The sequence below is a fragment of the Aphelocoma coerulescens genome, chromosome 8 (assembly GCF_041296385.1).
Source record: "Aphelocoma coerulescens isolate FSJ_1873_10779 chromosome 8, UR_Acoe_1.0, whole genome shotgun sequence".
Lineage (NCBI taxonomy): Eukaryota > Metazoa > Chordata > Aves > Passeriformes > Corvidae > Aphelocoma > Aphelocoma coerulescens.
The window spans coordinates 11,550,791-11,578,586 of NC_091022.1; the positions used below are offsets into that span (position 1 = coordinate 11,550,791).

At 36.7% G+C, this 27,796-nt stretch overlaps 1 protein-coding gene across 1 annotated transcript; it reads right to left on the bottom strand.

The window, feature by feature from the left end:
- Positions 1-1,716: 1,716 nt before the first annotated feature.
- On the bottom strand, positions 1,717-27,780 carry KIF14 (kinesin family member 14). The gene is made up of 30 exons (XM_069023146.1): positions 27,741-27,780; positions 24,821-26,002; positions 24,209-24,463; positions 22,737-22,824; positions 21,198-21,296; positions 20,181-20,233; positions 19,814-19,844; positions 19,350-19,457; positions 18,083-18,199; positions 17,366-17,484; positions 16,875-17,047; positions 16,390-16,537; positions 16,225-16,288; positions 15,844-16,028; positions 15,024-15,126; positions 14,647-14,807; positions 13,720-13,867; positions 12,928-13,080; positions 12,200-12,326; positions 11,498-11,591; positions 10,854-10,992; positions 10,325-10,428; positions 9,781-9,875; positions 8,847-9,068; positions 8,514-8,698; positions 7,764-7,922; positions 7,111-7,230; positions 6,177-6,251; positions 5,404-5,542; positions 1,717-5,278 (listed from the first exon to the last, which is right to left on the bottom strand). The coding sequence occupies exons 2-30, from the start codon at positions 25,912-25,914 to the stop codon at positions 4,917-4,919; spliced, it is 4,920 nt and encodes a 1,639-aa protein (XP_068879247.1). The 5' UTR covers positions 25,915-26,002; positions 27,741-27,780; the 3' UTR covers positions 1,717-4,916.
- Between the last annotated feature and the right edge of the window lie 16 nt (positions 27,781-27,796).

The following is a 27,796-nucleotide window of genomic DNA, read 5'->3' on the forward strand; positions in this document are numbered from 1 at the left end:
TTCTATCGTAAAGAGAATGTATTTCATTGGTTAGATTTTTCTTAGTTTTACAGTTTCAAATTAAACTAGGGTACAGTGCCATTTTACATTTAAATTAAAACAAAGCCCCCTTCCTTTTATATTAGTCATTAAACCCCATGGGTCAAGTATCTAGAGTTCTAATTACTTTTTATCTGAAAGCTGACTGAAGAATATTTTCCTGAAGGAAGAAAAGACATTAAAGGAAACAATCAACCAAAGAGAAAAAAAAATTTAAAAAAGAAAATCAAAAAAGCAACCCCAAGAAAACCCCCACACCAACCCACAAACCATGGATTACATCAATACATACAACGAAGTAAAGTCATCATGCCTCTAGAAAACAATGCATCCCCATCAGGCGTCTAAACATTCCCTCGTGACACTTCCCACCCCTCCCAAGTGTTCCTGACTGTTCACTCACACTTTCTTTCAGTGTCAGAGCTGAAGGCTGTAGATTTGAGAACCCCATAGCCTATGGAGACCAAATTTAGTGCTTTTAGCAGAAGAATTACTTTAGCTACTACAGTGACTAAGTTTCAGCCCAAACCATAAAAGTTCCATCTGTATAAGGTGTGTGTGAATTGTTCTACTGGTACCTGTGGCTGTAGCTGAAGAAATAGTAGCTAGAAAACATTAGCCAAAAAGAGGCAGCACACATACTGAGTTGTGTAACACATCAAAGTCTCACCAAAGCCAACATGAGCCTCCACTTCAGAGTCAGAAGCTCACAGTTGGTGCTCCAGTCTTGTAGCCATGAGTGATTTTTATGTGTAGGTGCTAGTGAAGTGTGAAGGAGTAAGTGAAAGTACTGTGGGAACAGTTACCTGCTGGAAGTAAACATCTTAATTCCATTAATAACAGTTAATGAAAGGTGTTTTAATAAATACTGGTTGTGATGCTAATTCCTTGGCATAGATAATTTATAGGAACACTAGCCTGTAGTTACAAATACCCCTTACCTTATGGTATATTACATCCACAGATTATTGGGGCCTCAGCTAGGCATGTTGATGTGTTAATGCAGCACGGTGTGAGAGCACAGGCCCACTGATGATGTATGGGCACTGTATAGATTGTGAGAATGAAGCACTTCAATGATGTATAACTGTAACAAGGGCACCAAGCTGAAGAAAACACTAGCAGAAGTAGGTATTGTCAGCATCTTACTCTAAAACAATTCATTAACAATGGGAATGAGAGGGATTGATTAGACACAGTTGGTTAGCACAGAGAAAAGAAAAAAGCAAACAAAAAACAGCAAAAAACCCTCAAAACAACAAACCTCAACTGTGCAGAAGGAAGTTATTGACACATTTTCACTCATCCTGCAAAAACTAAATTTGATTATTAAGTTGGCCCTTCCAATACCTCAGTTAAAAGTCTATCCAAAACCCATTAGTTTGCATGGTCAGTTCCTGAGTTTCCAAAAGGCTAAAAACTCAAATTCATTTTGAGCTTCAAGTTTGTGAAAAACTTGGTTTTCAGTTATAGAAAGAAAAAAAAAACCACCAAAACAAACAAACAAAAAATCTCATAACAATGCACAGAACTAAAAATCTCAGTGTGTTTTCTGAGCAATGCTTCTCATTAAATACAAGAACAAAAGCTAACGTGATTAATCACGTGAGCAGATGGAATATCAGTAACACCTGAATGTAATTTTGCAATGAATACTTGACATAACACCATAATCTTAACTAGCAGATATTGAAAGGGATTGACTGTTCTGACATTAATAGGCATAGAGTAGTTCATGAACACTCAGTCTATAGCTGTGTGCTGTTAATTGAGGAAAGTTAATGTGTCTTGATAAAGAAACATAGGTAAAGAAATTTTATGGCTTGCTTCACTTTTGAGCTACAGAAAACACCTCTTACTAATATTTCATATTTTGACACTACAGTATTTTGAGCAAGAAAACAATACTCTGTGACAAAGGAAGATCTCAAAATCAACTGAAGAAAATCAACAAGGAATTTACATTTGAAGTTGTAAAAATCAGTGATCAGTTACATGATATAGTTTTACTCTTTACATTTCCCATGCTTAGATACACAATGCAGAAGAACCAGTTAAGTTTTTAAAACTTCAGCCAAATACAAAATAATATATTTACACAAGTAGAAATATATCAGGCTCCTCTTCATTTTTAAAGCATAAAAATCTGAACAACTGAATATACTTTCTTAACCCCTGAGCAAACCTGCAAAAGGCCTTTACAGTAAGAAAGCAATTAAGCATCACACCTCATGTGAAAAGGAAATTATTAGCAGCAAGAAAAAGTGCTGAGTATTTTGGGTGCCAGGGCTGCACTCCTAGACATTTTTTGATGAAGTATTACAGTGTACTAGTATTTAGGAAATACATATGTGGGTAACTGGATCAGCATAATTACCTTCCCCATTTCCTCTACATCAGAAAAGCACAAAATCACTGAATAACAGCATCAATTATAACTACAGTGTGAAAGCTTTCAAAAGAAAATTATTGATTTCTACTGTAGTCTTTTCACATAAAACAGTTCCAAGAGTCTGACATGTCCTCAAAGACTGAAATTCTCAAGATGTTGAACATCTTCCCTCAGAAGGCGAGATGGCAGCTATGAATATCCACCTTGGAAGCTGTGCTGATTTCAGCTTAGGTAGGGTTACTTTTTTTCAAGGTAGCTTGTACAGGACAATAGTTTAGATTTGTGCTAAACACAATGATGATAGAGATTTTTTTTATTGCTGAGCAGAACTTACAAAGAGCCAAGGCCTTTTCTGCTTCTCATACTGCCATGCTGGTGAGGAGGCTGGGGGTGCTTGGGAAGTGAGGAGGACACAGCTGGGACATTCCAGACCATGTGACATCATGCTCAGTACACAGAGGGGAAGAAGGAAGGGGGGAACATTCTGAGTGACAGCATTTGCCTTCCCAAGTAACCATTACATGTGATGGAGCCCTGCTTCCCTGGGGATGGCTGAATACCTACCTGCCCACAGAAAGCAGTGAATTGATTTTCTTGTTTTGTTTGGCTTGTGTGCACAATTTTTGATTTCCCTATTAAACTGTCTTTATCTCAGCCCCTGATTTTTCTCACTTTTACCCTTCCAATTGTCTCCCCAGTCCCACCAGGAGGCAGTGAGCATGCAGCTGTGTGGGGCTGTTACCAGCTGGGGTTAAACCACAGCAGCCCTCTTTGGCACCCAATGCAGGGCTCAAAGGGTTTCAGATAACAACAGATCTGATTGGAATGTGTTAGATGGAATTTACAGCCTTTATGGCTCTTTGGCTGCCCTGGGCTTGATGCTTTACAGTTCATTAGTGTAGTGCTCATCAGTGGCTGCTTTTTGCTTTCCCTGTGTTGTGCTGCTGATCCCTTCACTCTGCAGTGCCTGGGAACATTTTGAGGACAGCAGTGGTGACACACAGGGACTGGCACATAGCCAGGGCATTGCTGCTGTTTCTGTGCTGCTGTACTGGACACTCCAGAACTCCAGTGTGAACACAACTCAGAGAGAGTGGGACCTGTGGATGGATCCATGTGGGAGCAGATATCCACCTGCAGCCCATGGAGGATCCCACACTGGGACAGTGGGATACCTGAAGGAGGCTGTGACCCCAGGGAAAGCCTATGATGGAGTAGGCTCCTGGCAGGGACCTGTGGACCCATGGAGCAAGGAGACCATGCTGGAACAGGTTTGTTGGCAGGACTTTTAACTCCACGAGGGACCCATGCAGGCTGTTCCTTAAGGACTGCACCCTGTGGAAGGGACCCAAACTGGAGCAGTTCATGAGGAACTGCAGTCTGTGGGAAGGAGCCACAACCCCATGATGAAGCAAGGGAGGACATGCTCCAGGCATGGGACCAGAGAATCCCCTGCAGCCCATGGGGAAGACCATGGGAAGCAGTAAATTAATTCCTTGTTCTGCTTTGCTTGTGAGTGTGGCTTTTGCTCTTCTTATTAAACTGTCTATAGCTCAAGCCAGGAATTAGCTCACTTTTACCCATCTGATTCTCCTCCACTGGTGGAGGAGTGAGGGAATGGCTGTGTGGTGCTCAGTTTCCAGCTGGGCTTAAACCACAACAGAAGCGTTAATGTCTATGAAAAAACCTTATGTTTTACCATATAAATTACTCAGCACTGTTGTGAGAAAATTGTGCTCAGTCCAGGCCTTCTGAAACCCATGCAAATTAATTTCCATCCTTCCCGTTAACTCCAGCCAGCAGACTAAAAGTAAGATGTTAAACAATGATAGAAAGAACAAGGAAGTAATGGATTGGGAAGCTCTCTGCAACCTGGGATAATTTATATGTTATTCAGGAAGCAATATGCTTCTATTCCAATATGAATAGTGGTTAAAGTGATTTGAGCAATCAAAAGCTAACTCACTAGCAATGAACCCAACATAAACTTACTTCAGATCATGTTGAAGAACAGCATCATTGTGATACTTTAAGTCCAGATTCTTCAATGAACTAAAAACCACTTAAAAAAAGCATTCATCAAATAAGGTTGTAAAGTACTTTTACTATCTCTCATTGTCCTTCTCTAAATAAATACAAAGTTTTTGCTCTGTTTAAAAAAAGGCATAAAAAAACACTTTCAAGTTGCAATAGCATTACCAGATCATAATGCAGCTGAGGTGAAGCAAAAATTCAAAAAAATTAAATTATTTCTTATAAACCTAGGTAATAATAGAATTTATTAAAACAGAAGAAATTATATTTTGAAGTTTAACAGCCTCTTAAGGAATGTATTTTTCTTTGGTGAAATATAGGGTACTTATCCTCATACAATCGTGGCATTTACTTTCACACCACTCACTCAATAATATTAGCAAGAAATTTTAGTTTTTTGTAGTATGTTACAATAGGAAAGAGTTCTCTTTAATTTCTTGATAATAACATTTTACACCCATTCTATCCTACCAGGTGAAGGCTCTGGAGTCTGTGTGCATTCTGGAATCCCATTACATTTCCAAGAAAATTCTACCTGACCTGTTTCAACCTGTCCTCCTCGAGCCTCAGTAGTTTCATTACAAATAGTTTGAGATTGCAGTGATGGCTGTCCTTGTTCAAGTTCAAAATTCAGAATAAGGGAATCAACAAGAGAGTCCAATTCATCCAGGTTCATAAAAGGCACATGCATTTTCTGGATAGGGTTGTTCGCAGAAGACAAGGTAAATAAACTGAAATAGTTGTTAAAATATCCAGCTATGACAGAAATATTTTCTGCAAAGCTCCTGAGAGGGCTGGTGTTTCTGTATAATCCTATGAAAAACAGAAACAAGAAGAATCAAAGGCAGCATTTCGCAAAGAGAGACCAAATAGCCCTCTCCTTGGCTTTGCAAGTCTGCTGTAGCCCATAGGTTACAGGTGGTAACTCAGCTAAATACCTTGTAACACGGAAGAAACAATTTGACAGACTTCAGTTAGGCACTGCTCCAATTCCAAATACTTCACAGCAATCTTAGTGCTTTTCTTTATTTCTCGATACAGAGATTCTTCTTCTGGCAACTGAGATTCTGTTTCTTTCTGTATTAATAAAGAGCAGTTTAAAGAGAACCAAATACATCAAAGTATATTAACTACTAATCATGCCTATTATGGTTTCAGTCATATAGATCAAGCCAATAGTGAAACAAAATCAAACTGATATAACGTCACAGAAGTGAGATAACGCTGAAAAGAAGTGCACATTGTTAACATGGTTAGGAAAAGAAGAAAAAAAGCAAATTACATTAAAATCCAGGAAATGCTTGGCTCTTAGATCAAATCATCTATCCTCGCTTTAATTCAAAATACCAGTAACTATGGTCATAATCTATGGCAGCAGTTATAAAAGTTACACAAGCATTGCTGAACTTTCAGCTTAAAAAGAAAGCACAACAGGTAGTTAGGCTGTGCATGATGAGCACAAAAAGGAAGATATAAGTGCCTTGAGAAATTCTTTATCCTAAGTAAAATTAAAGAGCTTTGAGTGGAAATGAAGCAGCAAGGAAAGTTACAATTCCAATCACAGGAATGCTGCTATGATAGGAAGTGTTATCATGCAATCGTAAATATACAGTATGTACATATATATACACACTCCTTTTCTTAGATAAATGCATCCTTAAAATTTAAACAGCAGACTCAAAGCACACATTTTCTGAAACATTTCTCTTACCTTTCTGCAGTAAGACATGTTACTTTCGAGGAATCTGGCTAATGCTACCACATTATCCTTTATTCGGTTTTGAATCTACAAAGAAACTTCTAGTTATATTGTACACTTTATTCAAGTCAAAGTACATTAAAAGGATAAGACCGAACACTGACATACTAAAGAGAGAAATACCCAAAGCAGAAGTAACATTTTCTGCAACTTAACATGCAATTTTTCAAAGAAAACATTAACTGGTAGAAAACATTAATTACATCTATAAGGTTTTAAACCCCTCACTATGGGAGGATCAAATGAACATATTTAAGTATTCGCTAAAGAAAGGTTGTCCCATAATTTTGTATCACTGCCATTCTAAGCAGCAGGGGTAGCTCTGGTGTTTTCTTTCCCAACTTCACGTTATTTGCATCAGAGACAAACCTTCACAGAAGTCCTGCAGATACTTAGGAATCTGCTGCAAGCAAACAGCATTATTCAGAAAGAGTGCTCCGTTGCTTTTTCTGGAAACATGAAGTATTTGGGAGCTAAGCAAACAAATTGAAATAAGATATTTTCAATGGTTTCACTACTATCTGTAGGATTAAGAATGACAACAGTGAAAACCAGAGTAGGCAGAAATTTTTGCTTTCCTTCAGAGGAACAATTGATCACTCAGAAGATTCCAGTCTTTCCTAAGTATTTTCTTGGAATTCAGCCAGGCTGTCTAAAGGGCTTACCCACTAAGAAAATGGTGTATTTCCACGGGGCACCCTAACTTGCCAACTAGAAGTTTCAGTCACAGAAATGTTTTTTAACTATGGTGCTTATACTTTATTCTCTATTTTGTGTAACTCCCTATAGTATCATCTTCATGATTTAAAATAGAAGCACAAAAAACAAAACATGATCAAGTGTCTACAAGATATAGTAGCAGTTTATAATCTTAATTTCATCTCACCTCATTTTGTGGACATTGTTTCACAAGTTCTTTCTGTACCATTCTTGCTTTCTCCTGTACAGCATCAATGAGACACTCCAGACCTGAGCCTACTCCATCATAAATGGCAGGTACAAATTCCTTTTAAAACAAAGGTTCAAAACGCAATGATTAAAGAATCTGATGTGGTCTAGAGTTAAAACAGATTTTCTGTAGTAGGCTAGAAATAATTTTGAGCTAATTATTCAGTGCAGGTCTCTTCAGTCACATGTCTTCCTTGAACTACAGAAGTTCAGTCAGATTTCTGTAAATTCAACGTGGCACTTAAAGCACAGATTACTAAAATATAAATAGTGAATTTCAGTGAGACAGATAGACTTGTATAATTCAGTGCAGGTACAAACCTAAAGGCACCATACACTTCTTTCTCTTCATAGGTTTAAGTTACACAGATTTAAAGGATGTGGCTTTTAAGGAAAAAAAAGTTAAGGGTATTAATACATCTATTTTCACCATAAATATGAAGTCTTTAGATAAACTCTAAATATACTTAATTCAGTTGATGAAGTTGTTATATGCAACAATTTGCTTCTGAGTACAGTTACTCATAGAAAGTGTGACCTCAACATCAAAATTACTATTCATAATCAGTATTTCTAAGAAACATTTTTCACCTGCAGACTAGAGGCAGGAATGTTGTTCTCTTCAGGAAATGAAATATCAGCTGTTGTGACTACTGCCAAGTGTCCTATGTATTTCATTGTTTGTTTTACTGTTTGGTTTACTTTGCTCCATGCTTCTGCTACCATCGAGGATATATCTGAAGAGCACCCCTGGGAAACAAAGGCACATCATTCACTGATACCAGAAAGCACCTCTGGTCAAAGAACATATACTTGCTATACAGCAAGAGTTTGTAGCACACAATGCTCAGGCATTTTCAGCTTTACATCTTCCTGCTTCCAATGGCTTATCTATCACAGCTTAAAAATCATGCCTTGCAACCACAAAACAACAATACCATTATACAACACAGTTTAAAAAAAAAAACTTCACAAGGCTATGGCATGAACAAAAGTAATGTTCACTGGCCACTGGTTTATAAGTTTCTAAACTGCAGCACTTCAAAGTCTAAATTATCATTTGCTCTTATCACTGTGTGTTTTATTCTACCATTTTATGAGTAAGAACCAATGCTTCTGTCAGGGCCTGGGCACAGGAAGGTCTGCATTACTCTCCACTAGCACACAGAACTACCAGCTTAGCCAGAAAAAAATGCAACCTTGGCCATTTATCTTCCCTAGGTGTGTTGATTTGTCATTACACACACTGGACATTTAAGTGTTTTTAGCAAGCCAGTAGTAAATACTGCATTAATGCAAAGAAGTTCTCTATACACAGATGAACTCTTTAATATGCTTTACCTGTAACAGCAACTGTAAATAACCTCCCAAGTTCTTTATTTCCTGTTTCATTTCTTCATCAACTTTTATAGATCCAGGACACTTTTGGACATTATTAAGCCAGAGTTTACTTATAACCACAATCTGGTCAAAAGCAGAGATAATTCTGATGCTGTAGGACTGAGCAGCACGATCAAGAGAGAAAACTACAAGAGAAAGAGATCTATCAAATCCATCTCCTTTGCAAATGAACATTGGAATGTTAATTCTTGTGGCTGACGAACACATGAATGCTTGTGCATCTGAATGACAAGTCATTAGTAATGTTTGAAACGCTATGAAAATGACACTTACAGTTCTCCTGACATTCTTCATCTTGCTGTTCATAGGCTTTTGAAATGGCAGATGCTCCAGAAAAAATTATAAACAAATTAGTTAGGAGACTATCTGCTATGCTCTTTCCTCCTTCATGATTCTGTTCCAGTAAATCTAAAGCTGAACTTATAGATTCCTTGCAAATTCCAGGAAGAAACAATTCAGAAAAGCTTGGGCATATGCTGGACTTGTTCAGTGAACCTGTATGAGGTAAAAGCAAAACATACATGCAAGAAACTCTTCATAGGAGTGAGCAGTCAGTGTGTCTTTGTAATGACTTTTATCTAGACACTCAAGGCAGTAATTCATAAAAAAAAAGTGTATGACATTCTAAATAGTTTATAAATTCAGTTAGTACAAAGACAAATTCCATAGTGAAATTCTTTAACATTAATACATTTGTTTCAACAATCAAATGTACAGAGAGAAATAGAAAATAAAATCCAGCCAATCTAAAATAACTGAACGTACACAAATATTTGGAAGACTAAAGTATCCTATATTTCAGAAAAAAAAAGTTTGTAAAACCCAGCCAAAAGCTTGGGGAAGCCTCAGTAACTGAATGAATAGCAACAACACAAGCAAATGAAGTCTTCATATTAGTGCATCAGGATTCAGCCTCTTTCTCCAGTTAACCCACATAGTTAAGCAGAGTAACGTTTTAGGTAAATTTCTTAAATTAGTGCTCGTCAGGAAGTTTTTGCCCTAATAAAGGATAACCAAATATACAGACACCCCTACTGTTAACAGCTTGACATTATGAATTTGAAGGTATCATAAATAGGACATTTTAAAGTTTGCTTTCCAACCACAGTGGTCTTATAAACAACTATTAGAAGCACCTATGTTTTATGCATGTAGTCAGTTTGAATTGTCAGTATGAAATAAAGGTGTTCTGCCATAGAGCAAATACCTGATATACAGGAAGTCTGTTTATTCTGAATAGATTGCAATTTTATCTCAGACAAACATCCAGAAATTCTCTTGTTCTTCATGAAGCTTCTACTTCTAAGAAAGGATGATAAAATAAAAACATGAAAAACCTTGAAAAGAAAATAATTTCTCCTTGTCAAGCATTTCCATGATGAGCTACAGCTTGCAAAAGTGTGCGAAACAGTTATAAATATTGTTATAAGGCTAAAACTTCAAATACAAGGTCCCAGACCATATGCAATTTACTCCTTAAAAACAATGTTTTGATAGTATAGAAGTGGGAAGGAAACATTAAAAACTACACATTTCCCTCTGCACCGATGATACATAGATGATCCAAGATTTGGAAAGCTCTACACACAACTTTTGTTCCTTTTTTGTCCATGAGGAAATCCAAGAGAATGAGTGAATACAAGATAAGAGTCATCAGATGACACAGTGTATGAGAGCAGAACAAAAGCATATTTAGATAATTACACAAGTTTTTCCTGTAAGTGTAGAAGAGTAGCTACAAATTACTTTACCTTCTTCTGGAAAGCGAGGAAATAGAGCTGTCTGAAAGGTCAGGTTCCCACTCATCAGCAGGATCATAAAACACATCAACAACAGCTTTATTTCTATCACTACTCTGAAAAAATAAAGAAAACGCAAGGGAGGAGGAGGGTTAAACAGAAAAAAAGTGATAAAATAGTCAACATGGATAAGTAGAAGATAATAATGAAAACTCAAGTAATACCTTTAGAAAATTAAATTTTCTTTTAGAACATAAAACAATTGAACAACCAAAAGACTCATAAAGCAGTCCTTGTTTTACTGCTTCTTACTCTCTACACAAAATGACCCAAATAAAGCAATTTTCTTCCATTGTACTCTTTTTGTCTAATGGACAAGGGCACATGCATGTTTTTACTAAAATGTAGTCACGTGTCTTGCTGTTTAATATCACATAAAACTCAAAAAACCACAAGATTTTCCTTCTGTATGCATTATCAAAATCTTATCTTTGACAAAAAATAACTGATTATTAGTGGTTATTCTTCAGTTGTTACTGACCTCATAGAGTTCTTTCATTGCAGCTAGTTTACACTCAAATTTCTCTAGGCTCCAAAAAGTTGTTATTCCCAGTTTGATATTACGAACCTGCACCTGAATAGAGGACACTGTTCCTGTTTTATCATCAATTTTGTCATGCCTAAGAATTGGAGAAAGTTAAAAAAAAAAAGACAAAAATCAAGACAAAACACATCTTCATATTGCAAAAATAAAAAAGGTAATTGTAGGTAGGATTATATGAAGACTAAAAATGTGGCACAAAAGTTTCTTGAGACATTATGCACCTCACATGCTTTAGGACCACTTTGATATGTGAACCGAAGTAAGATGGACATGGGCATCAGAAGATTCACCTCCAAAGCACACTCAATTCAAAGTTCATGGTCTATAGCTTACCTTTAAGTTTTGATCTAAAATTCAAATTAGAAATTCCCATTTCAAAGTAACAAGGCTCAACTACACACTTAGCTAATGCTAGTTTGGAAAATTCATTTATCATGTTCAATTGCACAAGACTGTTAAAAGAAACACCAACAGCTCACTGCACATCCAGAATCCACCCTCAAATATATACATAAATATACACATAAATACTATATATCCATTACATATACACATTACAATTAAGTAACTCAGATACTGACCTGCAGAAAACAGTGTTTTTCCCTAATTCATTACTAATGGTATTAGCCTCTTTAATCATCACAGACAGCTTCAGAGACTTCCAGTTCAGTGGAACTAATAAAGAATATAGAAGATACTGATTTAGTGAACCAAACAATGTCATGGAACAACTTTAGGGTTAAAAAAATTAAGAGCAGAAAAAAACCCACAACCCAAAAGCACAAACGTAATTTACCCAACAATAGTTCAAATAACTTCCAATACATTGGGAAAAACTTACCCTCCTGGGCAAGATAACCCTTTTAAATGGTTGGGTAAAAGGTATTTCAGAAACAGAGGCATAAGACCAGACACTATATTATTATTATTAATCCAAGGCAGGAAACTGAACAAAATGAATTCTGTTACTCCAGTTTCCCCAATGAGTTAATGCCTGACCAGTGGACAGAGAGGGAAGGACTCTTAAGTAATTGGGGTAAATACAGACTACATGTATGTCCACCTAACCACCCTGAGTGTGATTAAACAGAGCTTCTAACACAGTCCAATACACATAGATGATGAATGCAAAGGTTTGTAACAACCAGAAGGCTCTTCTTGTTCAGGATCACTAGAGAAGTGTTAGTGGAACAGAAGAAGTTCCTGTATCAGCACCCATCGCCCATGCCCACTGAGCAAAAGAAAAGCCAGCATTGCCTTTGCAACATTATGCATATACATACCCATCATTGGTTTATTCCCACTTCTGTGATTCTTCTGAAGGCTGTGTATTTCCTCAGCAATCTTCTGCTTCTCAGCTTCCAGAGCTTCCACTATCTTTGCATGACGAATAGTATGGTCTTCTAGAGCCTGTGGGAAAACGGGCAGTGATTAAAAAAAAAAAACCAAACCTAAAACTCTTATTACTGTTTGTTTAAGCTAAATTTTTTGTTCTTGCCATTTTAAAGACTAACAAAATTAAATTTATACTGGACATCTGCTATACTGATATAAAATAATTAATTTTCAAACTGACAGTTTTCTGGGTTTTCTTACATATTGCAATGCTCAAAAAAATACTGGAATTAAAAAGGAACAGCTTTTTTAAAAACTTGCATTTGTTGCAGCAGTCAGATATATATGAACACCAGCCAAGACTCAGTCATTACTTACATTAATGTCTGGAGTAATAACTTTTGCCAAAGGCAACGGTTGCTAAATTCTGGTGCAAGAACAAAACCATCCACATTATTTAAGAAATAAGGTCAGCATTAATCAATCCCCAACATTAATACATTACTATACTCAGGTTGCAAACAAAACATCAGGTCTTATGCATAAAATCACACAGAAGTACTTTAAATCATTTCCTTTACAATAATTGCTTCTTAAAAAAACAAACAACAAAAAAAGGCCCCCCAAACAAACCCCAGCTTATTGCCTAAAAACGTTTTTTTTTTTTTCCAATTACCTGCTTGGTAGCTAAGGTCTCCATTTCTAAACGCTTCTTATTGAAGTGGAGTTCTAGCTCAAGGCTTTTCTTTGCCTTCTCCAGCTCCTGTATTTTAGTTGTGGCTTTTTGGTTATTCAGTTCTTGGATTTGCTTCTTACGAGATTCTTCTCTCTAATATCAAAAGGGAGACATGGGAGAAGGAATACTGCTTCTACAGCATTACTGACCCATCCCTCAGGCAGATATTCAACACATTTAAAACTTGCAGCCTCTGTGACCTACACAGCCCAACATCAGCAATGGTTATATCCCAGTTCAGAAGCATCACCTTAGGTCTTCTATAGAGTATGTATAAGATACATCATTATTGTTTTACCATGTTTTACATATTCTGTGCCAACTCATGCATGTTGTAACCATATTGAAAAAAACAACTACAAAGTAGCATGCAAGCTTGGAAAGAAAAAAAAGCTGTGTTAATCCAGTATAGTGATTTAAAAGCCTCATGCAATAAGGTAGATACTGTAGGTATTTTTCTTTGCTTACCAGTTACAATCCCTGGAATAACTCTGAAGAGAATAACTGCTTTACAACTTCTTGTGTTACTAAGGCTGACTTTTTTTTTTTTTAAGAATGAGGCTTTGCATTCCCTACAATGCTGCTATAATATGCAAGAGAAAAAGAAAACCAAAACCAAAAACACACAAACAAAGCAACTCCAACCAAGCACCAAACAAACAGATATCACACATACTAGTTTCTGGTTTACTTTATTGATATGTTTTATGTAATGATGCAATGGCAACTTACCACCTCTGCTTCCAGGGATTTTATTTTGCTTTCATACGCTTCTTTTTGTGAGGTCAGTTCTTGTTGAACCATCTCTTTTGCTATTTGGACACTTTGCATCATTTCTTCCTTGGCTTTGAGTCGTGCCTCTTCAATTTCTGATTCAAGCCTATAAGTGTCATACATTTAGATTGCTGCTGTTTATCTCTCATAAGCTGCATAAAGATTATAAGCTTTTTTTCTGTCATGAGGGTTTAAGGTTTTTTCAAACAAAACAACTCTCATATTTTGCATGTTTTTGAGTTCATGGACAAAATGTAGACACTTCCAATGTAAATATGGAAGACATTCCAGAATTTCAAAGTCCACTCAAGTTCCATTTTTATTTTATTACATCATTTTCACAGATTTAAAGACTGCAATAGAACCTCACTAAATCACATTAAGATGCAAAATTAAATTTTAAATCAATGAGACTTACAGTTTAATAACTTCCCATAATGAAGTAAGTACAAATAACACTTCACTGTTTCTCAAACTCTCCACCATCACAGAAGACTCAGGTTATTACTTTGGGTTCTTTTCATTTTCCTAAGGGATTTACTTTTCAGACTTTAAATCTCTTTAAAACATCAAAAGTCATTTTCAGACTTATCATATGCTTGGAGAGAAAATAATTAAAGAGATACACTACTCTGAGGACCCCAGGAGCTCAGTGTTTCTTTAATAGTGGTCTACATTCTTGGTACCTGGATTAGCTTGTGGGGATTGAACCTTAGAGGTATACATCATTTCAGCTATGTCTGTGACTTCCATTATAAATGGAGTTGCTATTTTCCAACTACGCCATTGTGAAATAATTAATAATCTTCACTTATTTCTAAAACTAACTGCATTGTTGAATTAGCAACTGAGCTTAGTTTCAGAACAAGAAGAATCAATACTTACTGTGTTCGCTGTGCAATAAGCAGCTCATTCTTTGCAAATTCAAAATCTTTTGGACCATCATGCAAACATGTAGTCCCACAAGAAGGTGTTTTAACTTTCTGAACCTCTGCTGGATGATTAAACCTGAAATAATGGTCTCCCCCAAGGATTACTCGATCACCCTATTGGGGAAAAAAAAAATCCACCTAAAACTTTTAGATTTATAAGAAAATTTTCAGTGTTTACAACATGCAGATGAAGCTAGAAATCAAAGAGAAATAGACAAATATTTATGGTTACAGAGCATTCTCAGAAAACTTGCAGTCTGAAGTTGAGACACTAACAAAGCAAAGAAACCCACACATGCACAAATTACTATTACCAAATCAATTACTTACATGATGCAGAACTGTCGGGTCCAAAATGCACTTCCCATTTACGTATGTCTTGGCTTCTCTAAGTGGAAAAATACTTACTCTGCCAGCAGTATTTTTTATAACACTGAAAACAAGAAACATTTACAGTATCAGTAGCTCACAATAATTGCAAGTGATGTTTCTTAATAAACTAAAATTCAGCTTTAGATAGTGTTCTGTTATTGTTTTTCTGTGTATTGTCTTCATACTACGTAGGTACAACACAATTAATGAACAACAGCCTATATTTTGGTAGAGAACCTATATTTATATCTAAGAATCCACTGCTAAAAAATTACTACAATATCCTGCCATCTGCGCATTTATTTGATAATGTGTCTTTCATGTTTTTAATAACCGATTAGTTACATTTCTTACAGCATTTTTTTAGGGATCAGTTGCATGAAATGCACTTTAAGCAATATTTCTGCAGTACAGTCAAGCTGCTGTCTATTTTTATTAAAGTAAGAACTGTCAAGGCATTTCACTTTTCCATTGAACTAAATGTAACATTTATCTATCACGTGGCATCATTTGATCAGGACTTATTCATGCAGAAATGCTGCAGAAGAAAACTTTGCTACATGAATGAAATGAACAAAAATTAAACTACCTTGGTTAACAGATTTCTAGAGGGAACAGAAGGTAGTTGCCTTAATCATTGAGCAGTACAAAAAATATCCCTACATAGTATTTTCTTGGCTAGAAAACTATAGTTTGTTACTGCCAGAAGGAAGAGTGACTCCAAATGAAAGGGAAGAGCAAGAAGAAACTTAAAGTATAAAAAAAGAACACTACAAACCAGTGGTCATCAGCAATCAGCACTCCAGAAAGCTGGATATCATGTTTTGAATTTGGTGTACACCTTCCAACTGTAGTTTCTCCTTCTTTGATCATATATAACAGCACCTCAGAAAGCTGAGGATCTTCATTGAGATTGACAAGGTTTGGTAAATGATTGTCCATTTTGAATGCAATTCCAGCTTTCTAGATAAAAAAGAGCTCTGCTTTAAAAAACAATTTACTTTATGCATTCAAGTATCATATTAAATTTTTCTAAGAAGTCATAACAATCTGTTAAAAGAAGAGCATTAAGGAAACCAAATCTTACAGCTACTCATTCTTCTGCAAGGTTTGCTGAGGTTATATTTTCTGTACTATGTCCTATAGAAAAAAAATGTACCTGCAATTCTTTTATATCTTCCAATTTCCTTTTCTCTGCTTGCTCAAGTTTTTCTTTCCAGGCCCTTAATATACAGAGAAAATAACAAAATATATTAGGAGAAAAATTACAGCGTATACATTTTACCATTTCCATTTTAAATTAAGACATTAATGAGTGCCTAACCTTTGCATTTCTGCCATGTTCCTCTCCTGCTGGTGCAATTCTACCCTCAGAGATGTTATTTCCTGCAAATAACGCCTGTATTTTTCATGATCAGTGTTCAGAGCACTTTTCTGAGCTGCCTTCAGTTTTTCAATTTCAGCTTTTAATTCTACATTAGACAAACCAGACAAACAGTACATGTAAAAAATGAAGGCAAAATACACTTCAGTACAATAGTACAAAATTCATTCTGTTATTTCATTAAAAACCAAACACTTTTCTCTATTTCTGGTTCTCAAGTGTAGCCTAAGATAGCACCTATATTTAGGGGAAAAAAAAGCTCACAAAGAACAATAATATTAAAGGAAGACATTCCAAGTTGTATTAGTCTAATTGACAAGCAGTCAATCAACACAACAGATTATTAGTAGTAAGAACTCTTATAAGAAATAAGCTAAACACACATGGAAATGAAAGCCCTGAAAGACTGCAGACGTCAATCTCACCTCTGATTAGTTTGACATTTACATCTTCATTTACTTTAGCAATGTTGATAATTGAACAAGCCTGTTTCGCATAGCGAAGGGTGCTGAGCGTCTCCTCCATGCTGCTGGCAGCTGGGCTCACTGTGGCAATCATGGTCGTTTGGGAATTCCCACCAAGACTTTCCTTTAACAACCTTCAGTGGACAGGAGAACAGCAATCAATCCCTGGCCCTCATACTGACAGAAAAATTCAAAATTTCCCAAGTGGAACAGATTAAATACAAAATACCCAGGGTGTTGCTACTTATTTGAGAGAGACTGTTAGCTACTTAAAACACAAACCAAGCTCCTGTTTGGTCTATATCTGATGCAACAGGCTGATTTCTTCCCTCCACAGGTCATTTGAGAGAGAGCGAGAGAAAGGATGGGAAGTGATGCCTCATGAATAGATGAGAAAACCACAATGTCAGAAAGCCTCTATTTCTATATAAAAAGTTCTGAAATATACATACCAAGTAAGGACAGATTCCCGGTAAGGAATGAACATTTTCTTTCCGTTTTGAGATTGTTTAGAGAGCGCAGAAATAACCCTTCCAAGGGTCAACAGTGATTTATTGATACTCACACCTTCCTACACAAAGCAAAAATAAATATTTATAATACAGTTGCAGCTTCTTTTGTGATGTTATCAACTGTACTGTTGATTAATTATGTTTGTTCAATGTATGCTACAGCTGTACCACATTATTACAAGATCAATAAGATGCAAGAGCATCTTCATTTGGAAAGAACAAAGACTGCCTTTAAAATAAGTAGTGTTAAGAACCATCAAACTTACAAAGACAGCTTGAAATAAAGTCTCTTATTAAAAAAATCTATTTAATTAGATGCCCCCAAAAAGGGCAAAGCCTCAACTCCATGTGATATTCAATTAATGATTTCCAAAGTCACACAAACAGCTTCCTCTCACTCCTCCTGCAGGATCATTAGACCTGCATAACATGGGGAGAGGTGTTCTAAAGAAGATCTGCCACATTGCACAGTCCAAACAGCTTCTTCAGGCCACTCACCCTCACTAGCAAAATGCGATGAAATACCGACAAGCATAAGGGCTGCATATATCCTTTTATAGATACAGCTCCTGCCCAAAAGTTAGGTGAGCATGCTTTGGAGTTTAAGGGTATTCTTAGGAGTCAATCCTTTTCCACAAATTTCCATTCTTGATTTACCTTCAGCCTTTCTCCAGTGGTCTGAGCTTTTGTACAGCACTCACTGCCAGCTAGATCAATTAGATTTATGTGACTGGTAAGCCTACGATCACACTGTTTTTCATTCACAAATTCTACCTGGAAAGAAAGGGAGATGCTGGCATTCAAAACAAAATAAAAAGCCTGAGGACAAGCAGAAATCTAACAAGCTGTTCACATTAAATACATAAAAAATTCATGCTTCCATTAAACTTTTAACTTTTGATAAGATACCTTGTGTACATCCCTTGAAGGAGACTAAGCTCAGACTTATAACCATAGTATCAGTTGATTGTGGCTGAATAACTGCATAAGCATAAACTGCAAACACAACAGATTACCAAACTAGGAGTTTGGGTCTGAAGTTTGATGACTGCAGTCAATCCCATTGCAGTTATCCAATAAACATGCAAATCAGTAAGCTGTTACTGACTTAGACCAATGAAGATCAGTTAAGGAGTCGGCAGAAAAAGCTCAAGACCAGTTATGATAGAGAAAAATCAATAATCTAGTGGGGAGAATGGCAAAGGGAAGAAGAAAGGAGAAAATCCAGGAAGCTGGGACAAAAAATTAAACCAATCAAGAACAAAAAACTCCCACACCAACAAGTCATTTGTCAATGGAGAAAACTGACAGTCTGTAGACTCCAGAGGAGCTCTACCTATTCCATTTCTGTCTTCAGGCTCACATCACTAAGTCAGGTTTTTGTCTTCTAAGCATCTGCAAATCAGATGAGGAGTTGTAGTCCCTATATCCTGGAGACACCTGGGGAAGAGGCATCCTGAAGCAAGAAACCACTTATTCAGTGAAGTGTGTTGAAACTGAGCAGAAATTGCATCTCCTACCATTGCCCCAGTTTGTTGCCTGCAGGAACTCAGCACAGCCATGCACCTCACACAGCCTAACCTTCTAAAAAGCTAAGATGTGTTGGCAGCAGTGTGAAATTCAATCTGGCCTCAATTAGGATTCCTGTTACATCTCAAAAGTCACACTGAGAAGCTTGGAACTACTCCTAGATCTGTCAGCCTAGACATATTTATACTGCTGCTATAAATATACTTAGCACAAAGACATCAGAATCTACTCAAAGAATGTAAAATAAAACAAGTTTGCTGTGTAGAAAGCCATGTTAAAATGCCCTGTGCTTTACTCAAAGCTCTTCAGGTATATTCTCACAACTTTCTAGGCAGCACACGAAAGAACTTTTTACTACCAGATTTGAATAGATACAAAAAAATCCCAGCAATACCTTGGTTTGTGTCAGAACAAGGGTGAAGACAGAATGAGATCTAGAGCTCTTGTCATTCATTACTGTAGCAGCTGTTGCTCTCTGCTTATTTCCTAGTTCAAGCCAACTCTGTAGGAGACAAAAGTCAGAAAGTGAAACCAAACCCTATTTTGGATGGTTAGCTGAATATTTAAATGTTTGCAAATACAGTTACTAACACAAATTATGACTGTAAGAGAGGAATTAGAAGTTAAACTTTAGAAATAACCACGTGTACAGTGACACTTGATGGTACAAATCTACTCGGCTCCATTATACAAGACTAGTCTTCATCACACTTTTACAGAACCAGCTGAAATATCATAGACTACTGGACAGTCTGTTAAGCATTTGCTTCCCATCCATGAATTTATTTTTCAGCAGTAAGCAGAAAAGGAGCAGGCAGAAATATTTGTATTCCCTTTTAGTAACTAAATAACTCTTACCTGAATATCAGAGTAAGAACGGACAACATTCCTAGAATGGGAGGAAAAAAGAAAAGTTTGGGTTCAGACAGTTTTCTTTCTACAGATTTCCCTGCTACCTGAGTTCTGAAACATTTTCCCAGTTACAAACAGAAAACAAATATACAATGAAAGCTTCACTTGTCTTGAGACTTCCACACACTTTTTTCGCTAAGGCAATAAAGACAATATATAAAGCTAATCATGCATTTTTCTAAAACTATGTAACACTGGGATCTTGCTTAATTTACTGGTGAGTACACAAGCTTTCATGGATCCTCAAGATAATTATCCCACTCTTTCAGGATTACACCATACATCTATTAAAATAAGTACAGTTAAAACTTACACTGTCAGGCCTTCCACATATGGTCCTAAAACTGGATGTTCTCTTACACGAAGCTGATGAGAATAATTTCAAAATAAAATTTATTAGGAGTGTAGTAGTTAAATCTAGCACTCAGGAATATCTTAAATTAAAAAAAAAAGTTCTGCAACATAGATCTATTATGTTTCTAAGTAGCTGACCCCAAAATCACCGGCCAAACTCAGAGTGAAAGCATTCCTACTTTAGACAAGAGAGTAGAGCCTTAACTTTTTTATAACAAACCCACCTAGGTCCCAAGCTTAGGTTAAAGGACTTATTTCAACAGCAAGTTGAATGCTGCATATCATCTTTATCATAAACTAATACTCAGTTTACACACAAGTGGCCAGGATAGTGTTCAATGTCAAAGCATAGGAAGTACTTTTCTTTGACAAATCAGACGTGATAAATTCCTTCCCTACATACACTACGTCAAACAAATTTCTTTAATTTATGGTTTTACATATTCTAATACACAAACACTAAAATCTAGCTAAACTAGTTTAACTAGTGATCGTTAACTAGTTAATCAGGCCAATCTTGTTTCTTTTCCACCCCCTCCAGTTCCTTGAGAGACAACCAGTCAACAAAAAAAGAAAACTCCATCTAAATTACAGGACTATAACTCAAATCATATTGTACTGAAGATTCTTATTACAACCTGGAGATTTAGATATATAATATCCTAGGAGGATTTTTATAAAGGCTGATAAGATTATCTTCATTTTGCAGATAAGGGGAGATTTTAACTATTTTGATAGATTCTACTAAATCATTTTGTTTCTATTTCAGCATTGCTTAGCATTTCTCCAGTGCCAAGCATTTTGCTTTAAGTCATGTGGTAATATTTTTATTTGTTTTTTTTACCTGAATCCCATTATTCACAACTAATGTACTTAGACAAAAAACAATGATGACTTGTCATTTGTGCATTTTTGTTTCAGAATAAATGCCACTACTTGGAGGTTATGCAGATACTTGATTCTGTGAGCAACTTACTTGTTGTTTCTTCTGTCCATTTTCAGCTTTAAAGACAAGCAAATCATGAATTTTCTCATTGTATACTTCATAGAAGCTCATTTCAAGATGATACAAGACCTAATAAAATTAATAGTTACTAATATAGTCCACAAAACACATTGATCATCCTTTGCTTCAAAAATTAACTTAAACTGTCAGATCCTGATTTTCAATGTTATAAACATTTGTGCTGAAAGGACTTTCCAAGAGAAATGATATCATGAAATAATTTGGGGTGGAAGGGACCCTTAAAGGTTATTTACTGTAACCCCGCTGCTAAGATCAAAAATACAATTCATTGAAATTCCATCCATAGACATTCCTAGATGGAAGCTATAAAGCACTAAAAAAAAGTATATTATCAACTTCAGAAGTTTCAGCATTGGGTTTTTAGTACACAAAACCATAGCTTTGTTTGCACCTGCACTCATCTCTTTCCTTTAGGTATTGTGCTTCTACAGCACGGTATTTGTCACAGGGAACACATGAATTGATGTTGTCAACATCCTGACTGGAACAGAATGACCCAATGGGAAGGTAAGCTTTGATTCTACCTACAACAATTAAAAAAAAACAAAAACACCACAACAACACTGCCATGAAAACACATCTTTCTCCTCTGAAGGCATCTGGGTCGTCTTTCTGTTTTCAAATAAAATGGAATTTTCTTTAAGAGACAAGGAAGACTGTAGCAAAACCCCTAAAGCACTGGAATCAGAAAGACAAGACAATTCACTGCCACGGAATCACTTACAATGCATAAGCAAAGGAACGAAAAAAGCTCTGGATTTTATAGACGTTATACTTTATAAACAAACTCAGCAATAAATAACTTTCTTAAATTCCTCAGTGTCTATCAAATCTGCTTTAGGGTTAAACTATTACATGTTCACAGGTATTAGGATTCAAAGTCTAGAATTCAAATATAAAGCAGTAAAGAAATTTGGAATACTTAAAAATGGAAAAGTTTGCCCGAATAAGATTAACTGAATGTTAAGGTCTACTGAACTGCAAGTCCATCATTACAGACACAACCAACCACACAGAGAAAAAAATACAAAGGAAGTGGGGGTAGTTATTTTTTGTTTCAGCTAGAATACTAGAATTGGAATATTATTACAATGTATTTTGCTTTGATACATGATGTTTAATGATAAATTCATATTTTTGAGCTCTATTTTACTGCCTCCACTGAAAGTATGGAGCCCACTGGGATTTTGTTTTGCCTTTCCTTACTTATATAAATCTCATACTGTAAGGCATGCAATATAGAGGAAAGAATCCTAGTCTAGTGATGCAACAAAAATATCATGCCCATATTTTCTTCTCACATTACTGCCATTAAGGAAGCAAAAAAAAAAAGTTGATTTTGACTGTTTAGGGAACCCCTTGAATCAGAGCTATGAACAGAAATAAGACTTGAATCAGCAAAAAAATATGAACACTAATAGATGGATCAGCACTAAGGTATCAGTTTCCTCATATTCCAATGTAAAGTCAATGGCATAAGCATATCACCTGTTCCTTGTCCATTTGTGCTATTTGATTGAAAAGATCTTCACAAAGTCTTGGAATTATTCCTCGGTCTTCATCAAATCCCATCATCCTGCAGTTACAAAAATCCTGCTGGTTTAGCTTTGTAACTCTCCATAGATAGTTTTAATGTTAACTGTACAGCTCTAAAGCTGCCATGCCATACATTTCTAAATTATACAACAATAAGCACCAGAAATAAACCTGGTCTAAATCGGTGCTTGTCTAAGTGTGGAGTTGGACAAGATGATATTCAGAGGTATTTTCTATTTCATCCATTGAGAAATGGGTTGAAAACCCAAGTAAAATAAAGACTCTACAGCAGCTGAAGAATATGTTGCACTATAAACACTAAACCTATAGATGTTTAATATCTTAACATGCCTGCATTTTATATTCTCTGCAGACTTCCAGTGTAACCTAAGCCCGTCTCCAGCTCTGGTGCAGTTTTTCCCTGTTGAGTTCTGCCACAGCAGAACACCAGTGCACTGGACTAATCCACCTACAGTCTAGAGACACACACGGCTGCACAGCAGAAATTTGTTGTGTAAACTTGACCAGAGGACCCTGATACTAATTTCAGCCTTGTTCAAAACACAAAGGGGTGAAAGTAAGTCATTAAGTGAAAGAAAAAAATCTCAACAAAAACCCAACAAACCTACAGATAGGATAACAATTGCAATTCAGAGTTCTCTTTCTTTTAGGCCAAGGTAAAAACAACAGCATAAGTAAAAACTGAGTTCATCCACTTAAAAGAGAACTTACTTCTGTGTAAATTCTGTATTTATTGTAAATTGAACTGAAACATTTCTGATCCTCAACTACCTTTATTAGAAGTCTATAGTACTGATAGGAATTATAAAACTCAAACTAATTTTAATAGATGCATGTTTGGAAACCAAATAGCTCACTAAGCATTCTATTTCAAAATATAAATAAGATACACACAGGTGGCCATAAACCCTAAAAATGTTACTTATCTGGGATTATTTTTTGCAAAGATTTGATTTCAAATAAGCAGTGCCACAAACATCTGGCTCTATTTAAAGTTCTGAAGCTTAAGGACCATAATTATAATGATCTCTTAAATGTCTTCTCCAAAAAACATGCTATATTTTACTATGTCGCTTCATGCACAAAATAGCAAACAGTGGTGAAAAACTACATTGGAAGAGTTTGAGAAGCTCTCTGCAATGATAAAGGTTTTCTGAAACTGAAAAGTTTTTATTTTCTTCATTAAAAGTAGAAAGAAGTCAGGGTCAGATACATAAAAATATTCCAAAGTTAACTTTTGCTTAACTGCTATAAATATTGGTTTAATTATTTTTAAAATACACACTAACATTTTGACACAATTCAATCACTCTGAAATCTGTTCCATACAATCTCTTTCATGACTTAACACTCCATAACAATTGTCTCCTATGGAATTTTAACTATTATTATTAGCAACTTACGTGTACGATTTTCCAGAGCCAGTCTGCCCATAAGCAAAAAGACAAGCGTTGTATCCCTCAAAAGCTCTTTCAAGGAGTGGCTGTGCCAAAGTCTTATAAATCATGGCTTGGCTTGCAAAATTAGGATGACCCTTGTCAAAAGACCAGAACGAGAAGTCGTAACTGAAGCTGTAAACTTGGTTTGTGCATGGATTTCGTACAATTGTCTCTGAACCACTCATGGAGATTACAGGGAATGAGTTTTCAGTTTTCTCTCTGAATGGGAAGTGTGGAAAATAAAAAAAATATAAGCTACATGCTTTGAGTTAGTAATTTCAATCTACTGCCTAATGGAAAATAAAAAGATCAGTGATCATTGCTAAAAATACCTGTTTGAGGAAAGGTATTAAGGCTCAAAATACTTCTGTTAATGAATATGCAAAAAATAGACCAAACACCTATAAAGTCAATTCAGTGTCTTAATAAAATCTTTATCTTGGTGTTGCATGAAGTATAATACATACTTGGAAGTTATCTGATATCCTTATTGGGTCAATGTTTAAATAACTCAAAAAGTACAAAGTAGAAATCAACATACACTGTTAGCACCAGAAGTAAGTCCAGGATACAAACCTGTTATTGAAGGGCCGCACCCGCACAGCTACAATCACTTTGCTGTTTTTCACTTTGAAAACATCTTCCCCAGTGCTGCTGCTCTCAGCTAAAGTTTCTGTGTTCACTTTTGCTTCTGAACCTGTACTCACAGGAAGAGAGCTGGAGACACCAGGGAGTTTTTTGGCTAAAATTTGCAGATGAGGTGTTCGTTCATTTGAGGCTGGCTTCGGAGGTGGCTGATCTTGAGAAGTGCTGTTCATTGGCGTCAGTGTAAATCTTTCTGTTAAAACTTTTGCTGGTGTCCTTGGTCTTTCCAAGCTGCTATGCTTTATCATCAAGTGCTGTACTCTTTGCTTTCCAGCTAGCTTATCTATATTGCCTTTTTCATTCAGTTGTTCTCCTGATAGCCCATTAGTACATTTTGAAGTAACTAACTGTTCTGATTTAGGAACTTCATTTCGAAACTTTGTGTCAGCAGTGCTTGTCTTACCTTTTATACACTTGGAGATAGCATTTTCACAGACACAACCAACTAAACCAAAGGAATCTTTGCTGTTCAGGTTATGCTGCAACTTGATACTTGACTGATTCTCAGTTAACTTCAAGTTTGGTTTAACACCATTTGTACCCTTAATATTCTGTGGAAGTGTAATCTTGCCATTTCTTTGTGCATCAAAGTCATAATTTTCTTTTCTAGGCACAATATTCTGATTAATTTTACTCCTCTCTGTGGACCCAGTCCTCACACGCCTCTGCAAAGTAAGTCTTTTCTCTGTTTGTAGCTCTTCTGTGCCCTGTGTTGTGTCACTACCAGACACTGATTTTTTGCTTGTTCCAGTTCTTCTCTGGAGTGTTAATCTGCCCTCAAGTTTAAAAGTAGTTGATGCATCACTCACTTTTTCACAAGCTGAAATCACATAGGTCCTATTTACTTCCTCAGTCTTATTCTCAGGACATGAAGACAGACTATCCTTTTCTCCCAACACCTGTGACCTCAGCTGCTGCCCAGATGCTTTGCTGCTGGCCAGGGTATTGTGCGAGGAAGCCTTTGGCAAAGTGGCCGTGCATCGTGTCCCAGCGGGGCTCCTGGCAGGAACTGTGTAAATAGGCATCTTGTCTTCCAGCAAATTAAAACCCAAATGTTAACAAGTACAGCACCTTTCCTAAAGGATTATTTCTAGTTGCTGCTTCATGAGGAATCTGGGGAGACAAAGCAAAATTTTTTTTACGATGCTCAGGTCCAGTGTGAGTTATGTTTTGATGCACAGGGAGCTCCTTACATACGCTGCAGTACACGTTCCCAAACATTAAGAACACTTAGTATCCTGCCTCACCTCCAGTATTTAAAGAAATTACTTTATATTTGAATGACTGCTTCCAACAACAGCAGGTTATTTGACTTGATTCATTGAATCCTATGATTTGTTTCAGAAAGTAAACCAACCATTACAAAAAAGCACCAGTTGGTAAAAAGAACAATATAACTATTTAGCAACAAAGATGACCATGGATATTTCTTCCAAGTGATCTACCATGATTACCAAAGTAAGGAAATTCCAGATTGTGCCTCCATTCACTCACAGCTATTTAGAGTTTCACAGGCAACAGACTCCAATAGAACAACAACGTTAGCCTTGAATAGGAAGTCTGTGAACATGTGAAGCAGATTTTTTTCAGGATTTTGATATGGAATATATAACCCAGTATCAGAATAGGACCGTTAATAAAGATGACTACTAATACCTTTAGATATTATTTTAGCTCACTCTAGTAAATAGCCACATAGCAAAATAAGAGATACCTAGCCTAGGGGACAAAAGAAAACTGCAAAATATATTCTCTGTCCTTTCTACATGTAAATATTTCAAAAGGTCTATATATGTAATCTGTATAGGAAAGTATGTTTTCCCTGTTGCATTTGCATCAGAGTTACTGGGTTGTAAACAGGTTTGATATCAGTACCCACTGTAGACTTGCCAGCTGCAATTAATTCACTATTACAAGTCAATGAGAAGTCACTTGTCTTTGATCCTTCAAAAGCTGCAATATCATTAACAACAGCAGTACATGGTTGGGGGGAAAAAGGAAAGCAAGATGAGAGCAAGCGATGTAGAAGAAACCATTTAGCTACTGCTCCAACAAAAGTTTCCTTTAATGCTGCAATTTTAAGTTATAGCTTTCAGAGTACTCTCAGACTTTATGCAATTACATCCACTTACACATGTCACGACTGCAGTTTTCATAGCTAACAACTTGTGAGGAAAATACCAAAATTTCAGAGCAGTGTATTTATTGCTCAATCCAGTTTGAGACAGGAAACTATGGTTCATGAATAGTAAAATACAAACTTTGTGGTTCCCTCTAGCAGTCAGTAAATAGAGAAACACGGATGTAAGCTATGAATGGTCTTAGTGTTTTCTGAAAAGTCCATCCTTTCCATACAGCTTTAACGTAACTCTTGTAAGCTCTCCCCTCCTCTCGCCACAGCTGTGCCTTGTGAATAGTCACAAACTTTGTCTGTAGAAAAGCGAAACTCCCCATTAAAAGCTCCTTCGTTCTAAAACAAGGAATGAGGTTCAGTTCGAGAGAACTGAACTCAGAACAAGAAATACGATCATTCCTCATTTTTAAAGAATTACAACCACTAACTAGAGACGAAGCCCAAGCGCTCAAAGCGGGGCGAAAGCGCAGGAGGAACCGGCAGCTTTGTTATCCCTCAGCAAAGCTCCCCTCTCTCCCCGGCCGAGCCCCGGCAGACCCCGCACGGCCGCGGGGCTGTGTCGCGGGCCCGCCCTCGGGGAGAGGGCGAGGAGGCGGCAGCAGCACCTCCAGACCCACCGCCCCACACAGCCCAGAGCCCTGCGGCTGCCCCAACCACAGCCCGCGGAGGGGAAGCCCCCGCCGGGACGCAGAAGGGTCCGCCCGGGCCGCCCCTCACCTGAGCGCGCCCCTCCTCAACCGCCGCCCTCCCCGCTGCGCTCCGCTCGGGCCGCG

Coding starts and splice junctions, on each gene's coding strand:
- KIF14 (XM_069023146.1), bottom strand. CDS start 25,914: ATGCCTATTTACACAGTTCCTGCCAGGAGCCCCGCTGGGACACGATGC. Junction 19,458..19,813: donor GTTCTTACTCTGATATTCAG/GTAAGAGTTATT, acceptor TGTCTCCTACAG/AGTTGGCTTGAACTAGGAAA. Junction 17,485..18,082: donor CCACTGGAGAAAGGCTGAAG/GTAAATCAAGAA, acceptor TGCTTTGTGTAG/GAAGGTGTGAGTATCAATAA.